The sequence below is a fragment of the Parambassis ranga genome, chromosome 12 (genome assembly GCF_900634625.1).
Source record: "Parambassis ranga chromosome 12, fParRan2.1, whole genome shotgun sequence".
Lineage (NCBI taxonomy): Eukaryota > Metazoa > Chordata > Actinopteri > Ambassidae > Parambassis > Parambassis ranga.
This window is the reverse complement of record NC_041032.1, coordinates 9,339,873-9,364,919: the sequence shown is the minus strand read 5'-3', so window position 1 is coordinate 9,364,919 and position 25,047 is coordinate 9,339,873. Positions and strand designations below refer to the sequence as shown.

At 41.3% G+C, this 25,047-nt stretch overlaps 2 protein-coding genes across 4 annotated transcripts in view; both read right to left on the bottom strand.

Moving 5' to 3' along the window:
• bmpr1bb (bone morphogenetic protein receptor, type IBb) overlaps window positions 1-22,075 on the bottom strand; it is a 38,762-nt gene extending 16,687 nt beyond the window's left edge. Inside the window, exons 1-4 of the mRNA XM_028417538.1 lie at window positions 21,945-22,075; window positions 19,210-19,279; window positions 17,204-17,356; window positions 16,204-16,327 (exon numbers count right to left, since the gene is read on the bottom strand). The gene's annotated coding sequence lies outside the window, so the exon portion shown is untranslated. The remainder of the gene's footprint in view (window positions 1-16,203; window positions 16,328-17,203; window positions 17,357-19,209; window positions 19,280-21,944) is intronic.
• Window positions 22,076-22,461: 386 nt separating this feature from the next.
• The window catches only part of pdlim5b (PDZ and LIM domain 5b), a 28,353-nt gene continuing 25,767 nt past the window's right edge, over window positions 22,462-25,047 (bottom strand). For all 3 annotated transcript variants that reach the window (XM_028417658.1, XM_028417659.1, XM_028417660.1), the window contains 5 exons: window positions 24,261-24,441; window positions 23,988-24,168; window positions 23,762-23,882; window positions 23,535-23,650; window positions 22,462-23,421 (listed from right to left, as the gene is read on the bottom strand). In XM_028417658.1, the coding sequence (XP_028273459.1) occupies window positions 23,332-23,421; window positions 23,535-23,650; window positions 23,762-23,882; window positions 23,988-24,168; window positions 24,261-24,441 (689 nt within the window). In that variant the 3' untranslated portion in view covers window positions 22,462-23,331. The remainder of the gene's footprint in view (window positions 23,422-23,534; window positions 23,651-23,761; window positions 23,883-23,987; window positions 24,169-24,260; window positions 24,442-25,047) is intronic.

Below are 25,047 nucleotides of genomic sequence, written 5' to 3'. Positions count from 1 at the left end.
TTCCCTCATAAAACACATACTTTTTTGTGTAGCTTCATGAAAAAACGTATTAACTTACTGTTGTAATCTCTTTATATTTGACCACTAACACTGAAAAGCCTGTGATTACAGCAAAGCACAAGAGGGCCCTTTCCGTGGGCCAACTGGTGACTGCACCTGAAACACACCTGTGGCTCAGATTTCAAGCATAGGCACAACGGTTACAAAACAGCTACACAACCTTACAGAGGGATTCCTTGTAAAGAGATGTTTGTCTGGCTCTGAAGGTGCCACTAAGTGTTCTGTGATTTTCCATGGCCGAGGCAACAACAACACAGGACGGCCAAGAACAGCAGAATGAAATCCTTCCCTTCTCCCCTTGTCTCTCTCTCTCTCTCTCTCTTACTTCCACTAAGGGTCACTGGGCCAGGTCTTACTGGATCACTAAAGAGTAAGCCTGCTTGTTTTTGTCAGCTGGCCTGACTGCCAAATAACTCCCTTGCAGCTCTGTTCCCATTCATTTTCTGGCCACTTGATCACTTTACTTTGGCATCTTAAATAAGTGTGTACTCACTTTGCAAACATACACCAACCAAAAGCAACATTTTATTGAAATAACACTGTAGTAGTGTTTGACCCTGTAATTAATCATTTTAGACATGCAATAACCAAAACAAGGAAAGCAACATACTAAAGCTTGAGCAGCAAATTCACTTTACCTACAGAAGAGCGGTGAAGTACCACGCCTTCCAGTGGACCCTTATTTTGGAAAAATATATATATATGTGGTCATACGTGAACAGTTTTATGACAAACTACAACATAACAGCTTGATTTCACACTTATTGATATTTACACATAAGCAGTGTTCAGTCACAATATTCTTCAACATAAGTATTATTCATAACTGTATCTTAACTAAAGGAGAAAAAGGGAAGAGGTTCTTTCAATTTAAAGTGAAAAGTTTAAGGAGATTTTCTGAACATGACCTTTGTGCAGCAGAAATTGGGAACTCAAGGCTCTTCCTGCCAAGTCACCCAGGAGCATTTAATGAAGGGATTGTTGCCGTGTGCCTGCCAGGCTGCGTTGAACAGATGGACACTGCTAAACCAAAAGGGTCTAATTAAGGGGTTCCTCTGATGGTCAGACAAAGCAGACAGCAGGGGCCAAGACACTGGCCCACAAACTGGCTGTGACCCTCACACCTGCCCGGTTGAATTACACTGCAACACTGCTCACCGTGGACACACTCACACTGACAAGTCAATACGGAAGTGCTACTTTACCACACACACAGAAACTGCAAGAGCGGGGCAGCTGAACACACAACAAATACAAACAAAGCTGAAATGTGTAATGATGCAGAAGGACTTTACATTAAAGTTCATCTCAGTGAAGGGGGCATTTAATCATAAAACTGTGTTAAAACAACACCAAGATGCACTCAAACACCACAAGCACTCAACTTTCAGAGCTTAGAGTGTCACACATTTCTTGTTTTCCCCTGAACATATCCCTGGAAAGAGGTGTTTTGACTTAATGCAGAGAACCTTGATATTAACTGTGGTAAGTGAAGCCTGGCAGGCTGCTCGGGGGGGCATACGTGAGCGTGTCAAAAGTTCATGACTCCTTCCAGTGTGCACCCTGCAAAAACAAAAAGAGCTATAGCTCCACCACTAACAAGACCGATTGCTACAGCATGGCTCCACCTGTCTCTTACTCCAATTAGTTGTGCTAGTCACTGAAGTGCTAAATAACCAGCAGAGAGGGTCAAAGGCATGGAAACATGTAAGAATAATGCAGAAGTGCATGTTTGTGTGAAAAAGAGTGGACAAGTAGACCTCTGAAATGAGGAAGCACAGTGGGAGTATGACGGCAGCGGTTTAGTTTAGATGTCTGCAGACATGAAGCATGTCACCCAAAGAACGTGCTTCCTTTCAGGTTCACAGGAGGCTGTAATTATGGGAAAATGGTGTATTTCCCATATCACATGCTCTTTAACAATCACTAATTGTGTGTGTGCACTGAGCGAGTATAGGAATGTCACATTGAAGCTACAGGGAATGCTTAACAAAGAGAGTGGCGCGGACGGCAAAGCAAATGTGTCAAAAAGAGTGTAAACTGAAAAAAAGTGGCTGTCATTCTTTTTGACAGGCTAACAAAATATTTCAAACAAATCAAATCTCTCAGATGATAAGCACGCATTTCTTTTTTTAGTTTTAAAATGACATCATCTGATGTTTATCACATTCTATCTTCCCCTGTGTCAACTTTGTTCCATTTCCAGCTGTAAGAGGACATGGTTAGCTGCAGTCTAATAATAACACGGCTGTCAGAAAAACACAAAACGGTTCTTATCAAATAAAAGAGAACATAATAGAGCTGGGCATCCATTTGCAAAACACAAAGTATAAGAGCAAGACAACAGGCACACTAAAGACTGCACAAGATAAGGGCAATTAGCCCCTGTGCTGACAGAATATCTGGACAAATAAAGAGGCTGTATGCTATTTATTAAGACATTAACACACTGTGTCCTTTTTAACACGCTCCCTGCCCCTGGCTGTGGTAAGGCACGAAGGAATGGATACAGCCCAACCCTTGGAACAGCTACTGGACTACATTTCTGCACCTCTCTCTACGGACTAGTTGACACAGACAGGTGGGGTTTAAATGGCAAATTAACTGCCCGTAGATGCCCCCAGAAAGAATCTGTTCATTAAGCCAGACGCTCCTGGCCATTGTGATTAATGATGTTTGGGCAAATTTGAGCTTTAGTGCTTTATAATTCAGAGGGAATTAAATAGAAGGGTCCGCTCCACTGCCTCTGGTCAAACTACCTGCTCTGTGTGATTGAGGGGGAGTACAGGGTGAGAGCAGGAGGGAGAGAGGGAGGGAGTCTTCTGTGCATATTTTCCATGCACACCCACACCCCTCCCTTGGCAGTAGTGCTGAAAGCTCTTTTGTGTGTTGTGAAGTGAGTGTGAAGGCTAAAGTGATACAGCAGTTTAACTGTGTGGTCAGTAGCAACATTGAATGGCAGACTTGTGGGTAACTTGGTAGCTTCTTTGTCCTATATAAAGTTGTGTAATAGGATGAAGCTTGGGAATTTTATTTTCAGAAAAGCACCACAATTTACCTGTAGCCTACCTCTGGCCTCTTGATCCATCAAAACCTTTCAGAAAGCATTTGATGATCAACCTCAAATTAAGTGAAAAGAAGCTGAGCACTCGCACAGCAATTAAAGACAATGGGACGGAGAGAGAGAGAGAGCGAGAGATGAAAAGAATAAATTACTATAATAGCCTCTTTAGCACATGACTACCACTTATTAAATTAAGTAAATGCATTAATGAGTAAATTAAATGAGGTGTGATTTTCTGAAGAGACACAGGATACACAGTACCTGAAGTGTGTGAATCTCACAGCTGCCCTTACTTATTATTTCCATGCTGAAGCAAATCAAGCATGTGCTGCTTTGGTAATGCCAAATTGAGCTGAAAGCATAATTCAGGTACAAATTCTGTGCCGGACTGAAAATTTAAGCGGAAATACACTTATATAAACCAGAACCTCGTTAATTTCTATACATGGATGTATTCATGAATGCATTTGTGATTCTTCATGTGTCTGCATATATGACATTTTTAGTGACCTGTGTACATCATTATCATCCTCATCATCATCGTCCTCATCTATTGGTACAACAGTTCATTAATTAGCCAGAGCGTGTGTTATCATGCAGATAAATGTTACTGTTTATGTGACCGGGTTTTGTCAGGAGGATGAGAGAGTACAAGATAATGAGTTAGAGTGAAAACATCTGTATATATGGACCATGGATGTATGCAGAAAGAGTTGATCAACATAAACAACGCCAGATATGACTTGTGAAATAGAAGACACCAGAGATTAAAACAAAACTGATGCACCATGGACTGTAGCAGAACAGGCATCCCTTGAAGTGACATGGAAATGCAGCTAAAGATACACACAACTGAAGAGTTAATACACATGCAATTACAACATATATTGAGAAAATGCAAAACAACAACAGATAATTCCGCAAATGCAGAACATTTCAGTATAGTATATATGACAGAAATCATACAATTATTATTGCTATAGGGCCACTGACTGGACTAACTCTCACAGTCTCATCTACATTGTAACCATTGAGCACTCATTTAATTTCCATCCTGTGACCTCACATATCCCTTTTTGCACAGCTGCTGATGATAAATGCAGAGGTTAATCACAACCAAAGTCTCTGTTGCTCTTCAACATGGGGAGGGCTGTATCCGTGGCTAAAGGAGGCTCCAGCTGATGGAATATCACTGCTGTTTTTTTAATGAATGTATCGTGTATACACTGGAAAAATAAACTGTGTGTAGCCCGCTGTTCAGTATTACACAAACGCACATACGAGTCAAGTGAAGGTCGAGACTGAAGTGTAACTTGATTGCAAATCCTTATCTCATGCACTTCAACAGATATCAGTGTGACTTGATCGATACAACAATTTACTAAGCAGCCGTTTTCATTTATTTCTGATAATCTCACTTGTTACTTTGCCTCGTCCAACTCAAGGGATTGCCCATGTCCAATCCCTCAGCTCTAACAAAAGCAGATGAGACATCCCTGTTTTTCCTTCAGGAAGGTTTGAATGAGTATTACACCATCTGTTTATGGGACTGATGGGAAACCCAGGGGCTTTGCACTCTTGGCTGGGAAAACCCTGTCTCTGGTTAGCTGGCTGACCCAGAGCTCATTTGTCAATCAGGCACCTTTTCCTTTAATTAGGAGAAACAGTCCAACAGCTTGGGTTGAGCTTTAACAGAAACATTTAATTCAGTGGGGAAAGTGAGTTTACAATACTCTGCTTCTTTGTCTGGATTCCCTCTAATTTATCAGCCCGTACGTACATACACACATGCTGGAAAAACATACACCTGTTTCTCTGGCTTTGTGACGGACTGTTCTTAGCAGCTTTCAAACATTTAGTCTTTTGATGTTGTATTACATATTTAAATAGCGCACAATGACTGTGAAACACTTCACAGGCCTGTTTGCACAGATGAAAATAAATGTCTGCAGCAGATTATTTATTATTTTAGGCAACACGTGTGTTTTTTGAGGTTAAAGAATGCAGAACTGTGAAAAAACATTCCTTCATACGAGGATAACATTATGTGAAATATTCACATGCTCAGTGAGGGAGTAACAAAAGACAAGCTTGATGTTTGTGATGAACAACCTGTGAGGGAGTCAGGTGTCATACGAGGTACACAACAGTCTGTCTTAATAGTTCACATCTGTGTGAAATTATGGAGCACTTTGGATGTAATTCATGTGCAGCAGTGTGGAAGAAATCATGAGTGCATACACGTGTTCCTTTTAAGTTTCAGACGAGCAGATACATCATTCAGCAGCATGTCTTCTTCTTAGATTTAACTGATCATTTAACACCCATGGAATTAGCAAGTTATTTTAATTTAGTGGATTTAGGGACAAAATTTAGAGTGTTTGCAGTGTTGCCTGATATTCTCAACATAACATGTAGCGTTGCTATGGAATGGAAAATCAACTGTGCATGCTTACATTATTAGACCTTCTAGTCCATGTAAACCTTGCTCCCTGGAGATCTAAACACATTAGATCCGGAGCTATCAGCAGCCTTTCCCCCTGACGTTGTTGTTTGCTCTCTTCCAATGATGGCGCAATGAAAACACAGGAAGCAGCTCAGAGAGCAAAGGGGCTGGGATCGATGCCTCCGTGTCCGACTGTAAGCTAGGTGATGTCTTAACATATGCCCTCCTCAATTCTCAACCCTCTCTTTCCCTCCGATAGCCTGTCAAGTCTCCTTCTACCGCTAATGTATCTGAATGCAGTGTCATCCAGGTCCGTCTCGGAGCAGTCGATAAATACTGGAAATGCTACCCATCTCTGAAACATCATTCCTTCACTTACTGTAAGTGCACATCACCGAGGGCAACATCCCCACACTGCTGACAAGGAGGAAGACAACACCAGGCGGCCCCTGCTATGATCGAGCATCATCAAATGCAACCACAGACATAGTTTTTCACTACTAAAATTGCAGAGTACAGACTGTGTGTCTGAATCAGGCACTTGTGTGTAAAATATGAGCTGGTGTTTCACATCATTCCAGGAGTAAGAAATACCTCACAAAAAACAGACCTTATGGATGGGTTAGGATAACGTACAGTTCTTATCTCCTGTCCTCTGACATCTCTAGTAGTGTATGACTTTGCCAGTGTTGTTAATTAACCCTAAAACCCTAAAAGCATCTCTTCCTTCTTTATCAGTGACCATACACCATAAGAGCCAAGACCCACTACTTCCCTCACAACAGAAGTCTGCACACGGTCTAGTAAATTCCACTCTGACTTCATGGAAAAGTGTTGATTTTTGCAAATAATGGTATTTAGATGTTTTCTGCTCTCTTGACTCTGCTTATTGGCTGTGAAGCCTGGAAACTTGTTGGCAAAGGCGTCTCATTAGACCGTTTCCACCTTCAAACCTTCAGCTAAACATACTTTTCACAAGGTATCCATACACCTTGCTTGTGATCATGGTTGTATAATTTAAGCTGTATAGAACAGGAAACTATTATGCACATAATGGTATATGCAACTTTAAGTGGCAGAACTAAGGTATGGAGCTTGTGAGTAAAAACTGAAAAAGCACTCATAGTGGATCCCCTCAGAGGTTTTATTGTTGGTGTTGGGTTTATCCACTCTGCTCTGGAATACAGTTAATTAAAACAAGTACCTGATTCCTATCTGATCCACTGACAAGAACAATAAAAGCATATTTTCCAATAATATTTTGAGTCCAAATGTAGCCTTCAGGGTCGGAGTAATTAATGGCGCCATAGGTCCTGTGAGAGTGGGACCAGCTGCGTGTTATGTCTTGTCACAAGTCCCACTCTGCTTGACACCTTCGGCCGCATCTCTCTTTTCCAATGCCAAGAACACTGGTGCAGCTCTGGTCTGAAGACTCTTTGTGCCCACCCTCAGAGAACAAACACTATTAAGACTCAACAACGTGCCCCTCTGCCCATCCCCAGAGCACAGGCAGTGCCAGCGTCTGTAACTGGAGAACAGAGAGCCAAACAGCTGCTCCCAGTCTATCCTGCATCTGCCACAACTGTGATTTCATGGAACAAAGCGAGAATGCAACCACACGTTTTGACTGTCTGTCCAGTCACACTCCAGCCATTGTCTCTGTCTCTCTCTCTTTACTTGCTTACTCTCTTTTGGCTCTCACTGATGCACACCAAAGAGCATTTTTAATCTCTCATCAGTCGTTGCTCTACTTTATGTCTTCTGTGCACACGCACTTCACTGTATTGGGTGCCCTGAAAACCCTGTCCCTCACTTCAAACATCTATCCTGCAAAACAGGGTTGTGCTATAAGTTGGTCGCCGAGGCCATTGACTGACTTCTTCCAAATGATTGATGGAGATATTGCTGTCTCACAAAAAGATGCTTTAGGCACAAAGACTGCATCTGCCATTTATCTGTGTCTGCTTCAATACGCAAAATGAAAATGATTGTTAACTATTCGTTGTTGACTAGAAAGAGCAGTAGAAAGTAGTGAGACCATGTTTTATATGCACAAACATCAAGTTTAAACATCGAGTTTTGTCTTTTAGTTAACGACAAGTGTGTCCATCCCTTAAATGTTATCAATCCTCTGCAGGCGGAGTTTTTTTGTCAAGAAATCCTGCAGTTAAAGAACCATAAGCCTTAGTTTGCATGTTCATATCTGCTGCCAGTTACCGTTGAAATCCTTTTATTCCTTCAGCTGGGAAATAACAGCCAAAAATTTCAACTTCACTGACTCAAAACTCTCATTCACAGATCATTCAATGCTCTTTGACACTTTCTCAATGAGGTGTTGACAGCTGCTTTTTTCACGGCACACCTGAGCAGCACTATTCCCTTCACAACAGCGTCTCTTTACTCCATAAGAGGGTGGAGGGTATTTGGGAGACCATTGAGCTCTCAGCAATCAGGATATTTGTATCTCAGAAAAGAAGCAGCACTTTTTTAACACTCAATGCAGTAATGCAAGAGAGTGAAAAGCCTCCAGCTCTCCTCATCCACGTTTACTTGGCGCTCATACAGACTTCAAGTTGTACATTTTGGTTTGTACATTGTCGGTCAGTGAAGTTTTCCCACATTTACGATGCAATTATATGTGAAAAATTCCACACCGCCAGACTTTTGTCAATTTAGCCAACCACAACAATGCTACTGGCAAGATATTCTTAGTTAAATACAGCCTCTTCATATGTTGAGCCACCTGTTTTACCTCCGCTCTCTTTAACCAATCCAAAAGACACACAATGTCCAGAATGCTCAAATTCACTCAATTAAAATGAAGAAACACAGCTGCTTCCAAGCTGACCTGGCATGAATCTGGTGATGAAGGATAATATTGCAAAACTCAAGTGCATGTATATTTTTCTCCCCGAGCTGCTCATAAAAGTGATGGAATTATGCAATGTATGTGGGTTTTTACAAACCCAGGAGTTAAGTTTGCATCGCTGCCATCTGAGCTGGAACTGAAAAATACCTGTAACTACAAAGTCAAATGTACCCACTGAAGACAAATGCCAGATGTGGGCTGGTCTTAATGGGTTATTGGTTAAATGGTAAAGCTTGTTTTAAATTATAATGTAATAGTAAATGTTGGTAGGAATAATCAGTAGTTTTACACATAAACTGAGTTGCTGAACATTGTGTCATTACACAGGTATAATTATTGAGAGACAACAAATTGCAGTAAGCTGGTTATTCACCAGCATGAAGGGAGGTTTAGGATCCCCCAGACTCTGGTCCGGCAGGATACTTTATCCAATGTAGCCGACTCCCTCTGGTGCAGTTTTGTTCGATCCTGATAAATCAATGCAAGGACTTAGTCAGAAGCAGTGAAATATCCTCAGACTTTACACACAACAAGGCAGTAATGCAGAGACCTCTGGAGTTGACATTTAAACTGGAAAAACAAAATGGGCAATTCTGCTTCTCTCAGCCCAACATAATGACTCTACTATGAGCCATTAAATCTGCCACAAATTGGCCTCAGCTTGTATTTGCTGCTATAGTTAGATGTGGTGAGGCATACAGCCAGAGTGGCTGTATGCCTGTAGGTATGACGGAGTGTCAGTCCACCAGACAGCCTGTCTAGGAAGGATCAATACAGGATTATGGACAAATCCCTCCCTTCAGACCTTGTTTTTAAGTGTGTACAATCCTCAAGTGTTAAATTATTTCCCCCATGAAGCCAGGTGATTCAAACACTCCAGAGAGACACACACACACTCTGCTTCTATTCATCACATTTCCAAATAAGCAGACAACAGAAAACTTTCTTGAGGACACCTTGGTTTTGCGTGTCTGTGTGTGTTCTGAGTACATTTAGCCATCACCAGGTGTGTTCATGCAGGGAGTGGAAAAGAAAAACAGAGGAAGCTGCTTCTTGTTGCTTGACATCACAGCGGACAAGGTTGACTTTGCAGATTCCTTCCAATAACTTGAGATGATTGACAGAGTGAGAGCGTGTTCTGTGCTGCCTGAGAAATATCCACAACAAACTGCATGTTGTGGTAACACTTATTATAAGGATATAGTTCTTAAATGATTTTGAATTATTAATATATTAGCCTATTACACAGTCTCAATTGCTTGTAATGTCAGCAGTTATCGACGAACCAAAGAAAACAAGTAGGGACATTAACGGGTTGGTTAATAATAGAAATTTGGAAGTACATGCTGTATTTGCCTTTCAGACAGGCAGTGGTTGCCACCAACGCTGCCATTGTTTTCAGAGTAAACATGGCAGTGGGTCAGCAGTAAGGAGGAGTTCTTGTGTACACGTGCAGCTGTTTATCTCTGCTTTCCGAATCAAAGATGGTTTTTAAACTCCTTGAAAATAAGGGGAAGTAAAAATGTGAGCAGACCCACACACATTGCACAATGCTGCCCAAATAAAACATAACCACATGTAAGATGAATAATAGACAAAACAATGTTTCTTAATTGACCACACCGTTTTTTTTAAACACACCAAACCATCTAACCAAAATGCCACAGAGCCAAATTTTCTTATTTGTTCAGCCAATTCCAAGAGCTTTTTAACGTTGAAAACACTGACAAACTATCTGCAAGAGGGGAACACACATCTGCCTCATCTCTCAACACATCCAAACCGAGCCAATAACAAACTCTGAGCTCAGAGCGAGGTGGCAGAGAGGTCAGTCGGCTGCATACGTGTGTGTCTGACTGGAAGGAGAGGAGAGAATGAGTGTCTATTCACAGCACGAATCTGCTCTCCAGCAGGTCTATGCTCCAGCGCCCCAAACCCTTTGGGAACCGAAGCAATACAGCAGGCAACTTGAAACCCATGATGTCATCCTCAGAGAGCACGAGCTACCAGGACTCAGTGAGAAAGTGTACAAAACCCAGAGTCAACATCACACAATCGGTGGGGTTAATTGTATTTACAGTGGGGCAGCTGTGGTGGATTACAGGGTTCACAAAATTAAGTGTGGTACAACCAAAACGTCCTCAGGTCTCTATGAAGAAACACTTTCAGGTAATGCTCAGTTGGACTGTTGGTCTGCAGATTGATGAAATACTGATGCATTCATCCTGTCGCTTCTGTCAGCAGTAACACCATCAATCGATGCCACGGCAGTGTGCCATATAAATCCATGCCATTACAACATCACCTGAACACTACCCATTTATTTCTTATTGCACCAGGCTGCAGCAAACAGGGCCTAGAGAGTTTATCATGTTATAAGCATGCTGTTGTAGTTTCTAGTTTTCCTCACTTGCAAGGCAGGTGGATTCTAGCAAGATGTGTTTTTTTCACGATATGACACAACAATCAACCTTGTAGATTGCAAGGTCAGGTCAAAAATTGGTGATTTAGGTCATGTCTATGACAGCTAGAAACAATCTGTTTGGTTTAAGTAAGGCCGAAATGGTGACAGACAAAATGGTTTAATCACCGTCTTCTTCACTTGCATGGCTGGCATTTTATTCATGCTTCACATCTATTTAAACTCTCCATCACCTCTGAACTTTGTGTGAGATCTTTTCAGCATTAACACTGAATAAACATTGTTGGTTTAAATGTTGATTTGTTTCTGAACCCATGAAATCGTGTGTGTGTGTGTGTGTGTGTGTGTGTGTGTGTTAAAGGGGTTGTAGCTCTCCCAATATTGATCTAAAACTAGTCAAATTAAAATGGAGACTTCATCTTTTAGTGTCCAAAAACAAACAAAAACAAAAAAAAACTAATGCTAGCCTGAAGAACTCAAAATGTGCAACTGCCAAATAGATGTGACTGTATATCAGTAGCTCCATATGTCTTGCTGGTGTCAAGGGGAGATGAAAGGCCAATTCAGATGAACACATTGATTTGTATTAATCTATAAATTTTGATGGTTCTTTTTTTCATTACAAAATCCAGTCAGTATAATGGAATGTAAGATTGATTTTTATTCCTCGGAGATGAAATGATAAATGTCACTAAATGAGAAAACAATACGATCTGAGGCGCAGACCTGGCAGCCAGATTAGTTCCACACAGGCAGTGTTTTGTGTGAGTCTGCAGAGAGGGGAGAGGACATGGGGTCAAACATGTCATCACATGCCTGTTCATGATGGATGGCCATTTCCTCCCTCTCCACAGGTTCTTGTAGAGATTTCTGGTGCTGTTCAAACTGATGGTGTGCAAGTTCTATTCACCTGAAACCCATCTAAAACAAAGGTATAAAAACTGGATCCTTAAAGGTAAATGTATAATATAACTGCTATAAAGATGACTGCTATTTCCCTCTGATTCCTTCATATATTTTTCTGAGCCCAACTTTCTTTAATTTCTACAATACAGGGACACCAGAGCATTTAACTCAGCATCACCACACAAAGATGCAGCATAACAATCATCCAACAATGCAATATTAAAGTAGTGCCAACTAAATCAACCAAAACAAAAATAATAACCAGTATGTTTATCCCACTTCCTGTTTTAAACTGAGTGAGTACTGGGTCAAATGTCACCAGTATGTCAGAGTGCTCTTCTACAGCATGTTTATCATCATTTAGTGGATGCTCATCAGTAGTTGTGGCTGTCTTATAAACTGTGCACTTTCTATCTGAAGGCTCTGTGTGAAAGAATGTAAACAGGCCTTGAGCAATTTTACTCATTATGGCTCCTGTTTGTTTACTACAGTCATCTGTGCTTTTTGACATTCAGGGTGAAGTCACATTTTTGCTCCTCTTGTTTCACAACAGGAAATTGTGCCCTTGCATTTGATTGACAATTCACCACTCAAGGCTGTTTTACAGTTGCCTGATGGAGAAAGCACATTTAAAGACCTGTCTAGACGATAAGTCTTGTGCATTTGTGTCACACACACAGCCCAGTCTACAGCGTGTCACGCCTTCCTCATTACACGTAGAGCATTAACCCTGCACCTTCACTGGGCTGGCCTCTGATCAAAGCCAGCCAAATTCCTCTGTGATGAGTCCTTTTTCAGTCCAGTGTCAGAATCTGAGACCAGAGCGGGCAGACGGCATGCTCAGTCAAACAAGCCACATAACATTAATTTGCCTTGCCAGATCTATTGCAAAGGCGCACTTGTGCTCGCACAAATTGATCAAGACAAGGCATAGAAACAGCTGTCCTGTCATCCTGTGCCTAATACAGACAGACAACGGGTGAAGAAACGATTGGACGCAGTGAGCCATCCATTCAGCTCACATAGGATTGAGAACATCAGGAGGATGATGAACTCTGTTTGTACTAGAGCCACAGTTTAAACATGTGTCTGTGGATCAGAGAAATACAACCTGCTTGGGTTTCTGCAGAAACACAAGTGAAACAAAAGATCCTGCCCATAAGTCTGATTTATGATTTTAAGGACAGACTGTGGTCACATTTTCATTCACATTAATAAATTATATTGTGGTACAATTTAATAAATACTGAAGGTCTGAAGCTGGAGCCAGGGAAGAATTTGCTGAATGTAGACTGGAAGCAGGGTGGAAGCCTGACAACCATCAGAACACAGGAAGTGTCTTAACAGGAGATATAGCATGTTTATTAAAGGAAATGGATAGTTGGCTATATAGCTGAGTTAAGTTAAGCCTATCATCCCCTGGCTAGCCTTATACTAAGGAAAAAAGTATTAAATTTAGTGGTTAGTATAGTTAGGATATTTTTGACATTTTTTTCTGCCGTTTTATTTTAACATAGAGGTCAAGGGGAAACACTCATCTTTGGAGCTTTAAGTGTCCAATGGAGGAACTTGCTGCTTGAAACCACCTTAATCCGTTCCAAGATGTCTCGACCACTAGTCTAAATAAAATGAACAACATTCTTGTGTGCCGACCATTCGTGCTCCCTCCCTTTCTCCGATACATGCATTTGATAGGCTTCACATGTGGCACACATGACACACACACACACACACAATGAGGGTATCATTCCAGACATGTTTACACAGACAAAGTTAGATCTCCAAGTAGGAACCCTGGGGCTTTGTCTTTGCCAGAGGATCCCCTACCAAACCCCCTCCACCCCACCCCACCCTCCTTCTATCCCTACATGCCTATATCCCCTCATGTGCTTCTGACTGAACCCTGGGGAAGGTTCAATTTTAGGGACTAAACTCCAGCTTGGCCCCTCATGTCTGTCTGTCTACATTTGCTCTGTTTTGCTTGGTTCAGGACAATGTACCGCCTGCGGTTATAATCTTACCAGTAGACTGTCAAGCCACGATGAGAATATTCCCACAATACACTCACATAGATGGTATTCACAATCCACAGCTTCCACCTTCAGTGGAACCTTATAAAAGAGACGACCATTAGCTTTACTCTGATGCTGATGTTGGTTTGATGTGATGCCTCATCATCAGTCAGTGTTGAATGCTCTGGATGAGTCCCAGTCAAATTTGATTCAAGAAGCTGTGGTCAAGTCTGGGAACACAGCGCCGCTGGCCGAAAAAAACAAACAAAAAAAACCTCTGCCTCCTCCTCTCTGTCCGAAGCTGTCAGCATGACTGAGGCCCTGCTGTCTGTGATTGATGACCAGGGTCCTGCATATTTCTAATATGCTGCCACGTGCTGGCTCTGTTGGCTGGGAGCCGCCTCTGTTCTATTTAGCTTACATTATTCTTATTATTTCTCTGACCAACCCAGCTGTTGAGTGCATGTATGGGAGGGGTTTTTCCATGCTCTCAGTTGTCCAGGTATGTGTAATGAAATCTTAAGTTCTGTTTTGAAAACCCTGGGAGTTCCAGTCATTTTAACATTTGAGGTTTTTCTTCCAGCTTCTTCTGCTCTCACCCACTTGCACTCCTGTGGAACTGTCCACCCAAGTTTACTTACTGCTTAATTTGCTGCACTTTCACAAAGTAAAATAAACACAGGTTTTAAAAGGTGGAGGAACACCCAGCATCTTAAAACCACTTTACAGTGAGAAGGAGAAAACACTCCTTAAATGTGTGTGTGTACGTTTAGGTTCAAGCATTTTAACCAGTAAAGCCACAAGATCCTGGAACCAGAGACAAAAGTAATTTCTTCTTCCATTTTCCCCAAACTAAAGGTTTCATGCAGTCATTAATTAAACTTGATCACAAGGGAAAAGTACAAGAGAACTACTGTTGTGTTGTTCATGGTCACAGTGCACAGGTGGAGAAACGAAGGAACACCTGTTCACCAACACTCGTGCAAACACACGCACACACACCTCGTAAAAACGTAGGGGTGTGCAGGAACTTTAAGACAGAGACGTGCTTGTGATAAATGACAAACAAACACGCAGTCAGTTGGTGGGTTGGTTTTCACAATTCAAAGATGGCTTAATCACTGAAACTAAATGCTATTTTCCTAAATTTGAAATTACTAATTTGGCCATAAACAATCACTGCTGCACAGAATACAGAGCCCTGGTCTGAAGCCTCTAAAACAGTGGCTGCTGCAGGATCCCAAATTGCTACTTGTCTAATACTGATTAAAGTGTGAGCTTTTTCAGTTATATATGATGCACTATTAACACAATTGAGATTATATCTGTAGGAACTTCTTGGATTCAGACTTTAGAAAGATTATTTATTTTATTATAGATTATAGATATAGATATAGATTAAATTTCCCAATTGTGCATTTTTAGTAGATGAACAGAATGCATGTAGCAAAAGCAAGGGTCATCCGGTGGACTACATAAACTTAGAAAGCCATTTAATCTCCTGAAACGTTCTATCTTCTGATAATTATTGCAAACGCACACTTGTACATGGCCATTCATGCAGCTCCACGTGTGCTGCTACGTGGAGCAAATTAACAGCTGTAACTGCTTTCAAACACCTGTAATAACAATCCAGAGTGTAGCAGGTTAGCGAGCAGCTACTCTCTCTCTCCCTTCCTTTTTTTTTTCATTTGTAATCTGATCCAGCCTCACATCTATGTAAAAAAAAAGACACAGAAGAAGCCCGGAAAGAAAAGTAGAGAGAGGTGAGGCTCTTCTCAGACTGGATCATAACTTAAGATGAAGGATAGATGAATGACTGGTGAGGCCATCATTTTTCTCTGGAAGCTAAAAAGCAGAATCCACACATCTGCACTGAGACTTTGGAAGCAGAGGTTTGCACTCCGATATCACACAGACATTTTCAGAGTCGCCACTGTGTGGTGGTTAAAATCATATATAAGTACACAGTAAGGCTCAAGCATTCAGAGGGATGGTGGGTTGATTCCTACACAATTAACTGAGGCCAAACCGAAGACAGCCTTTATAAGTTCCCTTTAAGGTTTCTGTCAATGATGTCATCAGTACTCCGTGCCACTAATAAAACAAAACAAGTAACCTAATCACAATAAAAACACTGCTACAAAGGTGGGTCATTAGGCTGAATGCCAGATATTTTTAAAGTAATATAAGAGCTCCAAAGAAGACAAACTTCTGGAAAACTGTTCAAACCAAATAAAGAAAAATCCTTCAATGTGTTGCATGGGGAAAGGCTGGAAAACCACGACCACAAACAGTTTCAACAGAGAACAACAGCTGTCACGAGTTGAAACTGCCCACCAGGGATATAACAGACATATACACAGCAAATAGGGGATGACAGCTCCTGCAAACTGACATCAAGCATTCAGTAACATGACTCACCTTTTGTTTGCAACAGTAGACTGGTTGATCCGATGTTATAGTCTTTTTCATGAAGTGTTGACACAAGTTTGTCACCTGTCACCTGTTTTGGTTGGATCTCTAATCCTGCATCCACTGCCAAAACCTGTCAGGGAGTGCAATGAATGATTGTAAGAGAGCGTGCAAGAGTGTGTGTGTGGCTTGTTTTCCAGAGGAAGCAGCCAAATCTCACAGCAGAAGATAAACTACTGTGCTAAGAAGTATTAAGAATTAATAAAATGGTATCCATGTCTCCAAAGGCTGTGATATTACTCTGTCTCTCTCTTCACCATCTTCTTCTCTTTATAGCTAAATGACATGCAACATGAAAATTCACCTTACATACAGTAGTCATGAAAGTACCAAAGATATATTTTTGTACCAGGCTGCCAACATGTTAATTTCTGCTGTAAAGCTGGACATATAAACACTGAGCTCTATGAAAGCTGACTCACTTTAGGAGCCAGCCTCATGTGGCCGTTCAATAAACTGCAGTTTTACTTCATTTCCTCATCTGCTATTAACAACAAAAGCTTTTGGAGAAGTTCTTCCTTTTTCATTTTTACATATCAAATAAAAATTATTAAAGACCTTAGGGTGTTTATTGTTATTCCTATTAATAACATTATAAAAGATAGCATAGATATGTGAGTCTGCCAACACGACAGATGTGGGTATAGTGGAGAGAGACACTGTTGGAACTACACTTTATTGCTGATGGAGAGATAAGACACCAAAAGCAGGAGCAATTCACTAAAACGCTCCATTTCTTTTACCAGCTCTCCATTTAGTAAAACATAGCCTACATATATGTAGATTGTTTCTGTCTCTATGACCACTCCATACACTTTTATGGGGTTCAAAGTAACACTGTTTTTAATAGTTCACATATAGTGTGCTCCATTCTGCCCTAATGTTCCAGAATGGGTTTTTAACTAACAGATTAGCACTGATATGACTGATATGTCCTGTTACGACTCACCCCATATGATCTGTACAGAACATAGCCTCTTCACTGCTGCACCCTCCTCATCCTCCTCTATCCACAGACTTTTAAAATGCTCTGACGTCAGCACATTTCCTTGCAGAATGCCTCATAGGTACGACACCGAACGCCCTCTGCCCTCTCCTGAATCTACAGACAAAAGACACATACGAAACCCATTTCACAATCTGTCATCAAGGGCTGAGAAACAGGAACAACACGAACAAGACAGAAATTGATTTCATCTGTTTCTCCATCTCCTCTCACAGTCTGAGTGGCACTCGCTGTCACTTGCTATTTAGTGGACAAGCGCAGGGTTCAGTTGCAGAATCAGATACGGTCTACAGTACAGCAGACATGCTAGAGAATTCAGAACAAAGCTTTCCAGATTAGTCTGCTGAAAGATCAAACTGTCAGAGGAGATCATGGTGATATGTTTTGAATGAGGTGAAACAGAGGACCCTCCTTCTTCATTTGAACCTCTCAGAAACTTCAAGAAAGAGTGAGAGCCATAAAACATATTTCTCTAACCTTGAGACGATATTATAACACAGGGAGTCACAGCTGGGTATGGTTCTGAACTAAAACAGTGAGGAGTGTTGAACCTTGGCTGGAACAGGTGACTTGTACCGTGATCCTGGGTGGTCCTGCTGACCTGTCTTTTCTTAATAAACCACTAAGCTGCAAGATAATTATGATCTGTCATCCTGTCTGTCATCTGCCCCTCAGACACACCAATCTTTTGTTACTTATTTTTGCTCTAAACATGTACACACAAATGCAATTAACGACTTTCAAAAACAATATTTGCATAACTGTAATTTTTCGTTTTCTGCCTGTCTTCTTCACACCCCTCACACAGCTGTCTTTTATTTGCCAGGATCCAGCCGCAGATGGTGATACAGTGTGAATTTTAACAGACGGATTCTTGACATTCTTTACGGGTGTGACTTACTCTCCAACTCAAATCAGTGCTTGACTTTGGCACTCTTTACTTCCCGCCGGCCAGCAGGTCACTGTCACAGAAGGACTTGGAGCGAGCTGCTGTCCTCTTCACTGCATGGCTAAGCACTTCCTCCTGACTGTTATCACTCCATGTTGGAGCCGTGTCAGCATATTTTGCTGTTTATGATGGGTCTTGTAGTGACAAGTTCCTTGCTTAATGTGAAAGGAATGCTAATTAAACGATGCAGCATGCCAGCTCACTGAGAAATCACTGAGCAAAGATATACATTGTATCTATGGGCTCATCAAACACTTAACAATGACTCCTTGTGCTGCATACATTATGCTAGTATTTCAAAATAAAAGGCTGTGATATATAATTTTGTGAGCAGACTGATTTCTACATTTTGTGACAAAATCTGTGTAGTGGGTGGCATCATTTTTTATCATGAAAATATTTTGTATGAATAAAGTTGTTTGTTGGGCTCAAAATGATGCACTTAACATTAGATTCATTTTTTGATCCAGAGGATATAATCACCTTTTTATATTCTTCATTGTTTCAAACACATGAATGGACATTCTGAATCCTTACTCAGCTAGTTTCTAAAATTCACTCCACACTATCAGATGTTGATCTTGCTCATTTCCAGCACTCCAGTCTGTGGATGGAGCCGCAGTCTAGCCAAAAACTTCAGTGGATAAAGCAGGATTCTATTGTAGTCGGTGTGGTTTATTTTACATGGCCTATCAAGATGCACAGCAGAAAGTCAATTAGCTTGCCACTCTGGAGGCAAATTGATGCAGAGACGCACACACAGGATGAGCTCTGCCAAATACTACAGCAGGAAAACCAACATTCAGACTACGCTGATCAATACAGCTTTTAGCTTTGGATTACAGTTTCTTCACAATATTATTGAATTGGTGCATCAAGTGAAACCACTCACCATTACATTTGTGAGTTTATTAATATATAATCCCCAGCATATGCAGATGAGGACATATTATGTCATTCAGGTTATAAGAAATGTTCTCAGCCTAAGAGTTTGACTCACCGTCCATGCACAGCTCAACAGAGAGCATCCTGTCACCGACCCCAGCCAGAGCTGCAGCTCTTGTCTTTCTCTGTAAGAAAAAAAAAGTTATTAGAAGGAGCTCATATGTCTGCCATCTATAACTGAAAGGGCTGAGACTAAATTTCAAACTCAGGCCCAATCATGCAAAGTACCCCCTATCCTCTTCTGTTCTTCGATCTTCAATCATCCTCCACTCATCCTGTACCTTTTTCTCCTTTTTTAAAATGCCCCTCTCTTTCTCCAATAACAGGATGTTGGCTTTGTTTCTCAGGGCGGCTGACCTTGCAGGCATAGTGCACAGCAGCTTGCAGCTTTAAGTAATTTATTTCACCTCTCATCAGTGACCATGGATAAAACAGTGAGCGAGCCATCTGTACTTATGTGTTGGTTGAATTAGCATTAACAGTCAAACAGCCAGGGAAGCCTACAGGTCAAGAAGAAGATTATTGTTAAGTGGAGCAAGACCAGCTGCAACACTTCCAGGCTGATGGGAAACAGAGAAGAGAGAGCAAAGAAAAAACTACCAGTTTATCTCAAAAGTTAAAATTCAAACACTTAAACTGAAGAGCGTGTGTCAGAAAAAGGCTCCAGTTTCTATGTATCCTCCAGAGAGGAATAACACTGCCTGAGAGAAAAGCAAGAACAGGCAGGCATCAAGAGCAGCATCTGTATTAACAACATTTGAAAGAAAATAAAAGTGTGTGACTGAGAGATTTAGTAGAGGCTGTTAGTATGGTATGGTGGAAAAGCAGCACACAAGAAATCAGTGAGAGTACGACAGATGGTAAAGAAAAATCTTGATGCTCTTCTATCAGTGTGCACGCACAAGAGAAGAAAGCAAAGGAAATCATGAAAACATAACATCTCAGCAGCTGGAAAAGACATCAAGCAGAAGTCTGTCTGGGACTGAAGTGTTTTGATATTGTGCATTTGCTCTGTCTGACAGTCAGTGTGCTCTTGTTACATGAGTGTGAAGCGATAAACTCAAATCTTTACTGTTACTTTTCTTCTCTGCAGCAAATCTCAGCGGACCCAGTCTTTCTGGTAAAACCCCCCCTTCTCTCTCCAAGCCATTACCTGTCTAGTCCTCAAATACTGCTCCTATTGAGCATGTTAATATGCAGCAAATATCTCTGCTCTGATTGGCTGGAGTTGCTTCCTGTAATTATAAGGGAGGAAACTGGGGTTAAGGGTCACACTTGCTAAGTTTAGCCCAGTATGACAAACCCAAATTCAAGCCAGTATCTGCCAAATCATGAGTTTGTTTGGGCATTAATGTGACTGTGTAGGTGAAGCTTGCAGGTTTGCTCTTCTTATTTAATGACAATAAAGCAGAGGCCAATCATAGTGAAAATTATTTTTTTTTCCTGCGTCCATATTCTTATAAAACCAACACCTTTATTTTGAAATAGCTCATCGTTCTTCACTTGGTTTCAGTCAAACATGGATAGAAATCCTTTAAACAATCCTCAAGTGATCACCACTTGGCAAAGAGTTTAAATGTCATTAAATTCAAACAGAGCTCAGTGAAGTCTCTGTCTCATGGACATTTCTAAAGGACAGGGCTGCCTTCATGCCTTAACCATAACTGTCCTAACAAGAATACACACAGTATGTCTGAGAGTCCAACACACTGAAACACTTGAAGCTCAAGTCTGCGGTAGACCACAAAGAGCCGCCTTGCCAGGCACCTTCACTTGACATGCCGTCCCCACCATGTACGCCTAAGGATGGGCCTTACTGCTGCCAGGGGCAGAGCCCGGGCGGGAGCTGGGCAGCGGTTTGATGCTCTCAGTGTTTAATATTACTCAAAAACATTCACTCAGCAGTGCCTCAATGAGCTTCTCTGTTCTGTATTGGAGGGCTGGAGATTCATTCCAAGACCACAGACCTGAATGAGGGGCAGCAGGTTGAGATTCACGGGATCTGAGATATTCCTGTAAACATCAGGTGATGTCATAGAGATCAACTCATCCAATCAGACCAGAGAGAGATGTGCCAAACAACCACTAACTGTAACAGCATCTTACTTACACACACACACACAGGCAGTGATGGACATGAAACAAACTAATCAATCATCATATAACAAAGTCCATTTAATGGTATTCAATCACATCAAATGGTCCTTATCAGTTTGTCATTTAATCAATAAATACTTCGACTTTTAAGCGAGTTCAAATGGACACTGATAGGCCTATGAAGGCGCTTTATCAGGCACAGCCTGCTGATTCCCATGCCAGGACTGAATCAGTGATAATGGCACCGGTGTTCAAAACAATCCATTGAATGCAGGCTTGTTGGCCTTTCTGTTATTAAAAGTACAGATGACACTTGATAAGTATTTTACCTGAACACACCTTCATTACTCCATCAGCTGCTTAACAATCTAATTAATGGCTGCATTTCATCTTAACGCAACTTAGAGCGAGTCTCCCTCCGGGTCGGACGTGCAGCTTCTATCACTGCACAAATTGCTGATACGCATCATCACCACTATCACAGACTCCACCGGTGAAACTGTTTGGAGCCCCGCTGATCGCCCGCAGCTGCTGCCAGCATCAAACTCAGTGAAGGAAGCCAAACAAGCTATGGAGCTGAATTCTAATGGACAGCAGCACGGAAAACAAATTGTGCGCCCCTCTGGTTTCACTGACGGAAGCTTGATTATTAACTGCTGCAAACTGCGCTCCGGCTCAGACAAGTATTCTTACCGTCTCCTTTTCCTTTCAAAAGCAGCTCAGTAACATCCCACTTCGTCTTGATTTTAACTCTTCTGTGCTCTCTCTTTCTCTCTTATTTGCATGTGTCCTTCTGTGTTGTGGCAGACTTTTCCAAGTGTTGGTCTACCACGGGTTATTTAAGGCTGGTTAAATCTCGTGCCGTCATGCGCACAGCTCCCACCTCCGACGTCTTGGGGAAGCGCAAGAAACGAGCTGCTCACTATAGTGGGAAAAGTCAAAGCCCATTTCCAACAATGTGATAGAAACAAAAAAAGATGACGTAGCTTAAATGATATAACTTAAGAAAATACTTAGTAGCTCAAAAAATAAATATTAGTAAGAAATCTTAACACAGCACCATGAACCAGGTCTCAAAAACATTTACAAAGATGGAGAAATTTCCACTAAATAAATAACATTTTCAAAGCAGAGATGTTTTTTACTAAAATGACTTATATGCACAAAACACATTATGAATAAATGGTATGAAAGAGCTGTGTTTCAGAGCTGTGATGTTGAACTTCTTTTATTGAAATATGCATAGACAGTGCACAACAGAAACATGACAAGATGACTCATTTTTTGTGTGTATATATATTAAAGTTGTTTTCTGTTAATTAAGCAAAGTTCACCAAAAATCACAATCACTGAGAGCAAATGTAACATACATGGAAAATTCTTGAAATATACACATTAAAAACATCTTATCATCAGGAGCTGGGTAAAGCTGGCAAGCTTTTGTTTAAACCTTTTTATAATAAACCTGCATTCAATAAAGCAGGACTTGCATAATGAATAAATTCTATCTGGTACTCTCATTTAGTGGGAATAATAAAAAAAAACACTAAAACAATATAAAATACTAATATTTCCCATTTTGTTATCATGGCACATTGGCTGGACAGGCTTGGACAGTCATCCATGCTTACAAATAAATATTTTTTTTTATCCTTAAAGTTAAATACTTTTTTGCAGTTAATAAATGGCATAGCTTTCCACATCCTTTCTAATATGTGCCCTTTCAGGGTCTCATTAGTCATTGTAGTAAACTTTCTCTTTTTTTGTCTCACACAAAAATGCCCATCAAGAGCTCAACACGTTTGTAATAAAAAATAAAACACCCAGAACAACTATCAGCATTAAAAATCCACCAGCACAGACCGTGAGCTGTGCGAATGTGCAAACAGTGTACCTAAGTGTACACAGCTGCATATTAAAAATAAAAAAGGTGAAATAACTGAAGAAAACTGAAACTTAGCTAACGCAAACATCAAGCTTATAGTGGAACTTTTGATCAAATGTTATTCTAACAGGATACCCATCTGACTGAAATATAAACTGCTGCAAACAGGTCCGATTGTCTGTTTCATGGGTCAGGTCAGATGTTGACAGAGTGGGCATGCTTCTTGCACAAAGGCTTGTCTTTCTTGGAGAAGAACGGTTGACCTTCCAGGCTAGTAGAGCAGACCTGTGAAGAGAGAGAGACAAACATGTACAGAGCAACTCGCACAGCACAGGTGGGATACACCTGTATAACAGATCCACCATTTGTTGCCGAGTGAAAATGTTTCTTGCACATACCGTACACACAAAACAGGTGTCGTGCCAGGTAAAGCCAAGAGCCTCCAGGAACTTGTCACCAGCCTCGATAGGGAAGTCACAGCCATGGCAGTTAGTCCCAAACAGGTTGTAGTAATCTGAGTACACAGTGTAAAGTGGAATTAATGGAATAAAAGGTTTATATTGTTAGGCTATAAGGATGGTTTCTTCTCAAGCTCTTATATAGTGCTGGTTCCTATCTAGTCTACCTTTTTCACAGAATGGTTGTCCATCCTCCATGTGAAACATGTCGCCTCTGATGGGTTGTTGGCAGGCTGTACAGACGAAACAGGACACATGCCAGGTCTGTTTCAGGGCATTCATGACTTCCTAAAGAAAAAAAATGAGGGGAGGGGGGATACATAACAAGTTTTACAGATGCATGATGGAAAAGATAAAAGATCAGAATAATATTCTTTCTGTTTGTACACCCACCCCGAGAATCTTTTGGTGGCAGCGGGCACAGGCGGGAGCAAAAAACTGCTCATAGCAACGCTCACAGTACACCTGGTTCCTCTCTTCCACAAACCCACGGTCTGCCAGGGAGGAGTGGCAGTGAGCACAGTTGAATTCCTCGGGATGCCATGACATGCCCATGGCCACGAGGAATGGGCCCCTGGTGAGAACAAGAAGGGAACATATTTAACGGCACAAAAATGTTTAAAAACTTTTCTGCACAGCTGCTTTTTTTTTTTTTTTTAAATGTACCTGATTACATTGTTGCACTTGTTGCACACTGGGGTGCGGGTACCAGCTGGGATGTGCTCAGCACGCTGCACAACAGAGTGGAGGTCCTGTGGGTGGGGCTGAGGGGTGGGGCGATCTGGACCTTTGGGAGCAGGACTGGATACTTTGCCCAATAAAGGACCAGCTCCTCCCTTAGGGAAACCTAAAGTAGACAAAAGATGAGTAAGTATCTAAATAGAATGTAGCCTACAAAACAACAGTGACCTAAAGAGAATAACAGATCAGGAGTTTGTCATCACATTCGATGGGAATGGGAATGATTTGGTGACCTCTGTGCCTGAAGCCTGAATTGTCTTTTTTTTTCCATGGAAACAACAAATCCCAAGACACCTGGAAAAATAATACCCCTCCTCTCATCCAAAATATTTGGAGAGGATGCAAAGTTTTTCCTTCTCTATCTTACTGCAAAACACATCCAGCATGGAGGTCAGCACCCCCTGCCAAAAGGAGCTCTCGAGGGTATGGGGGACTGGGGGCAGAGACATTCTTAAAAGAAAGCTCTATTATCAAAGACTTGGGGAGGTCAAGGGACAAGTGCTCCCTAAATTTCTTCATAACAAAGAGTGAAGGAGCTGAATAAACATAACAGCAGAAAGACTGTGGGAGAGGGCTCCGAAGAAGGAGAGATGCCACAGGAGTCCTTCTGAGAAGTTATATATACTGATGATAGCATATTCAGCTGTTTTTGTTCCTTGTTGTTTTTTTGGGACCTTCTTCAGTTTAAATCTATTTTTAAATACATGTCAGA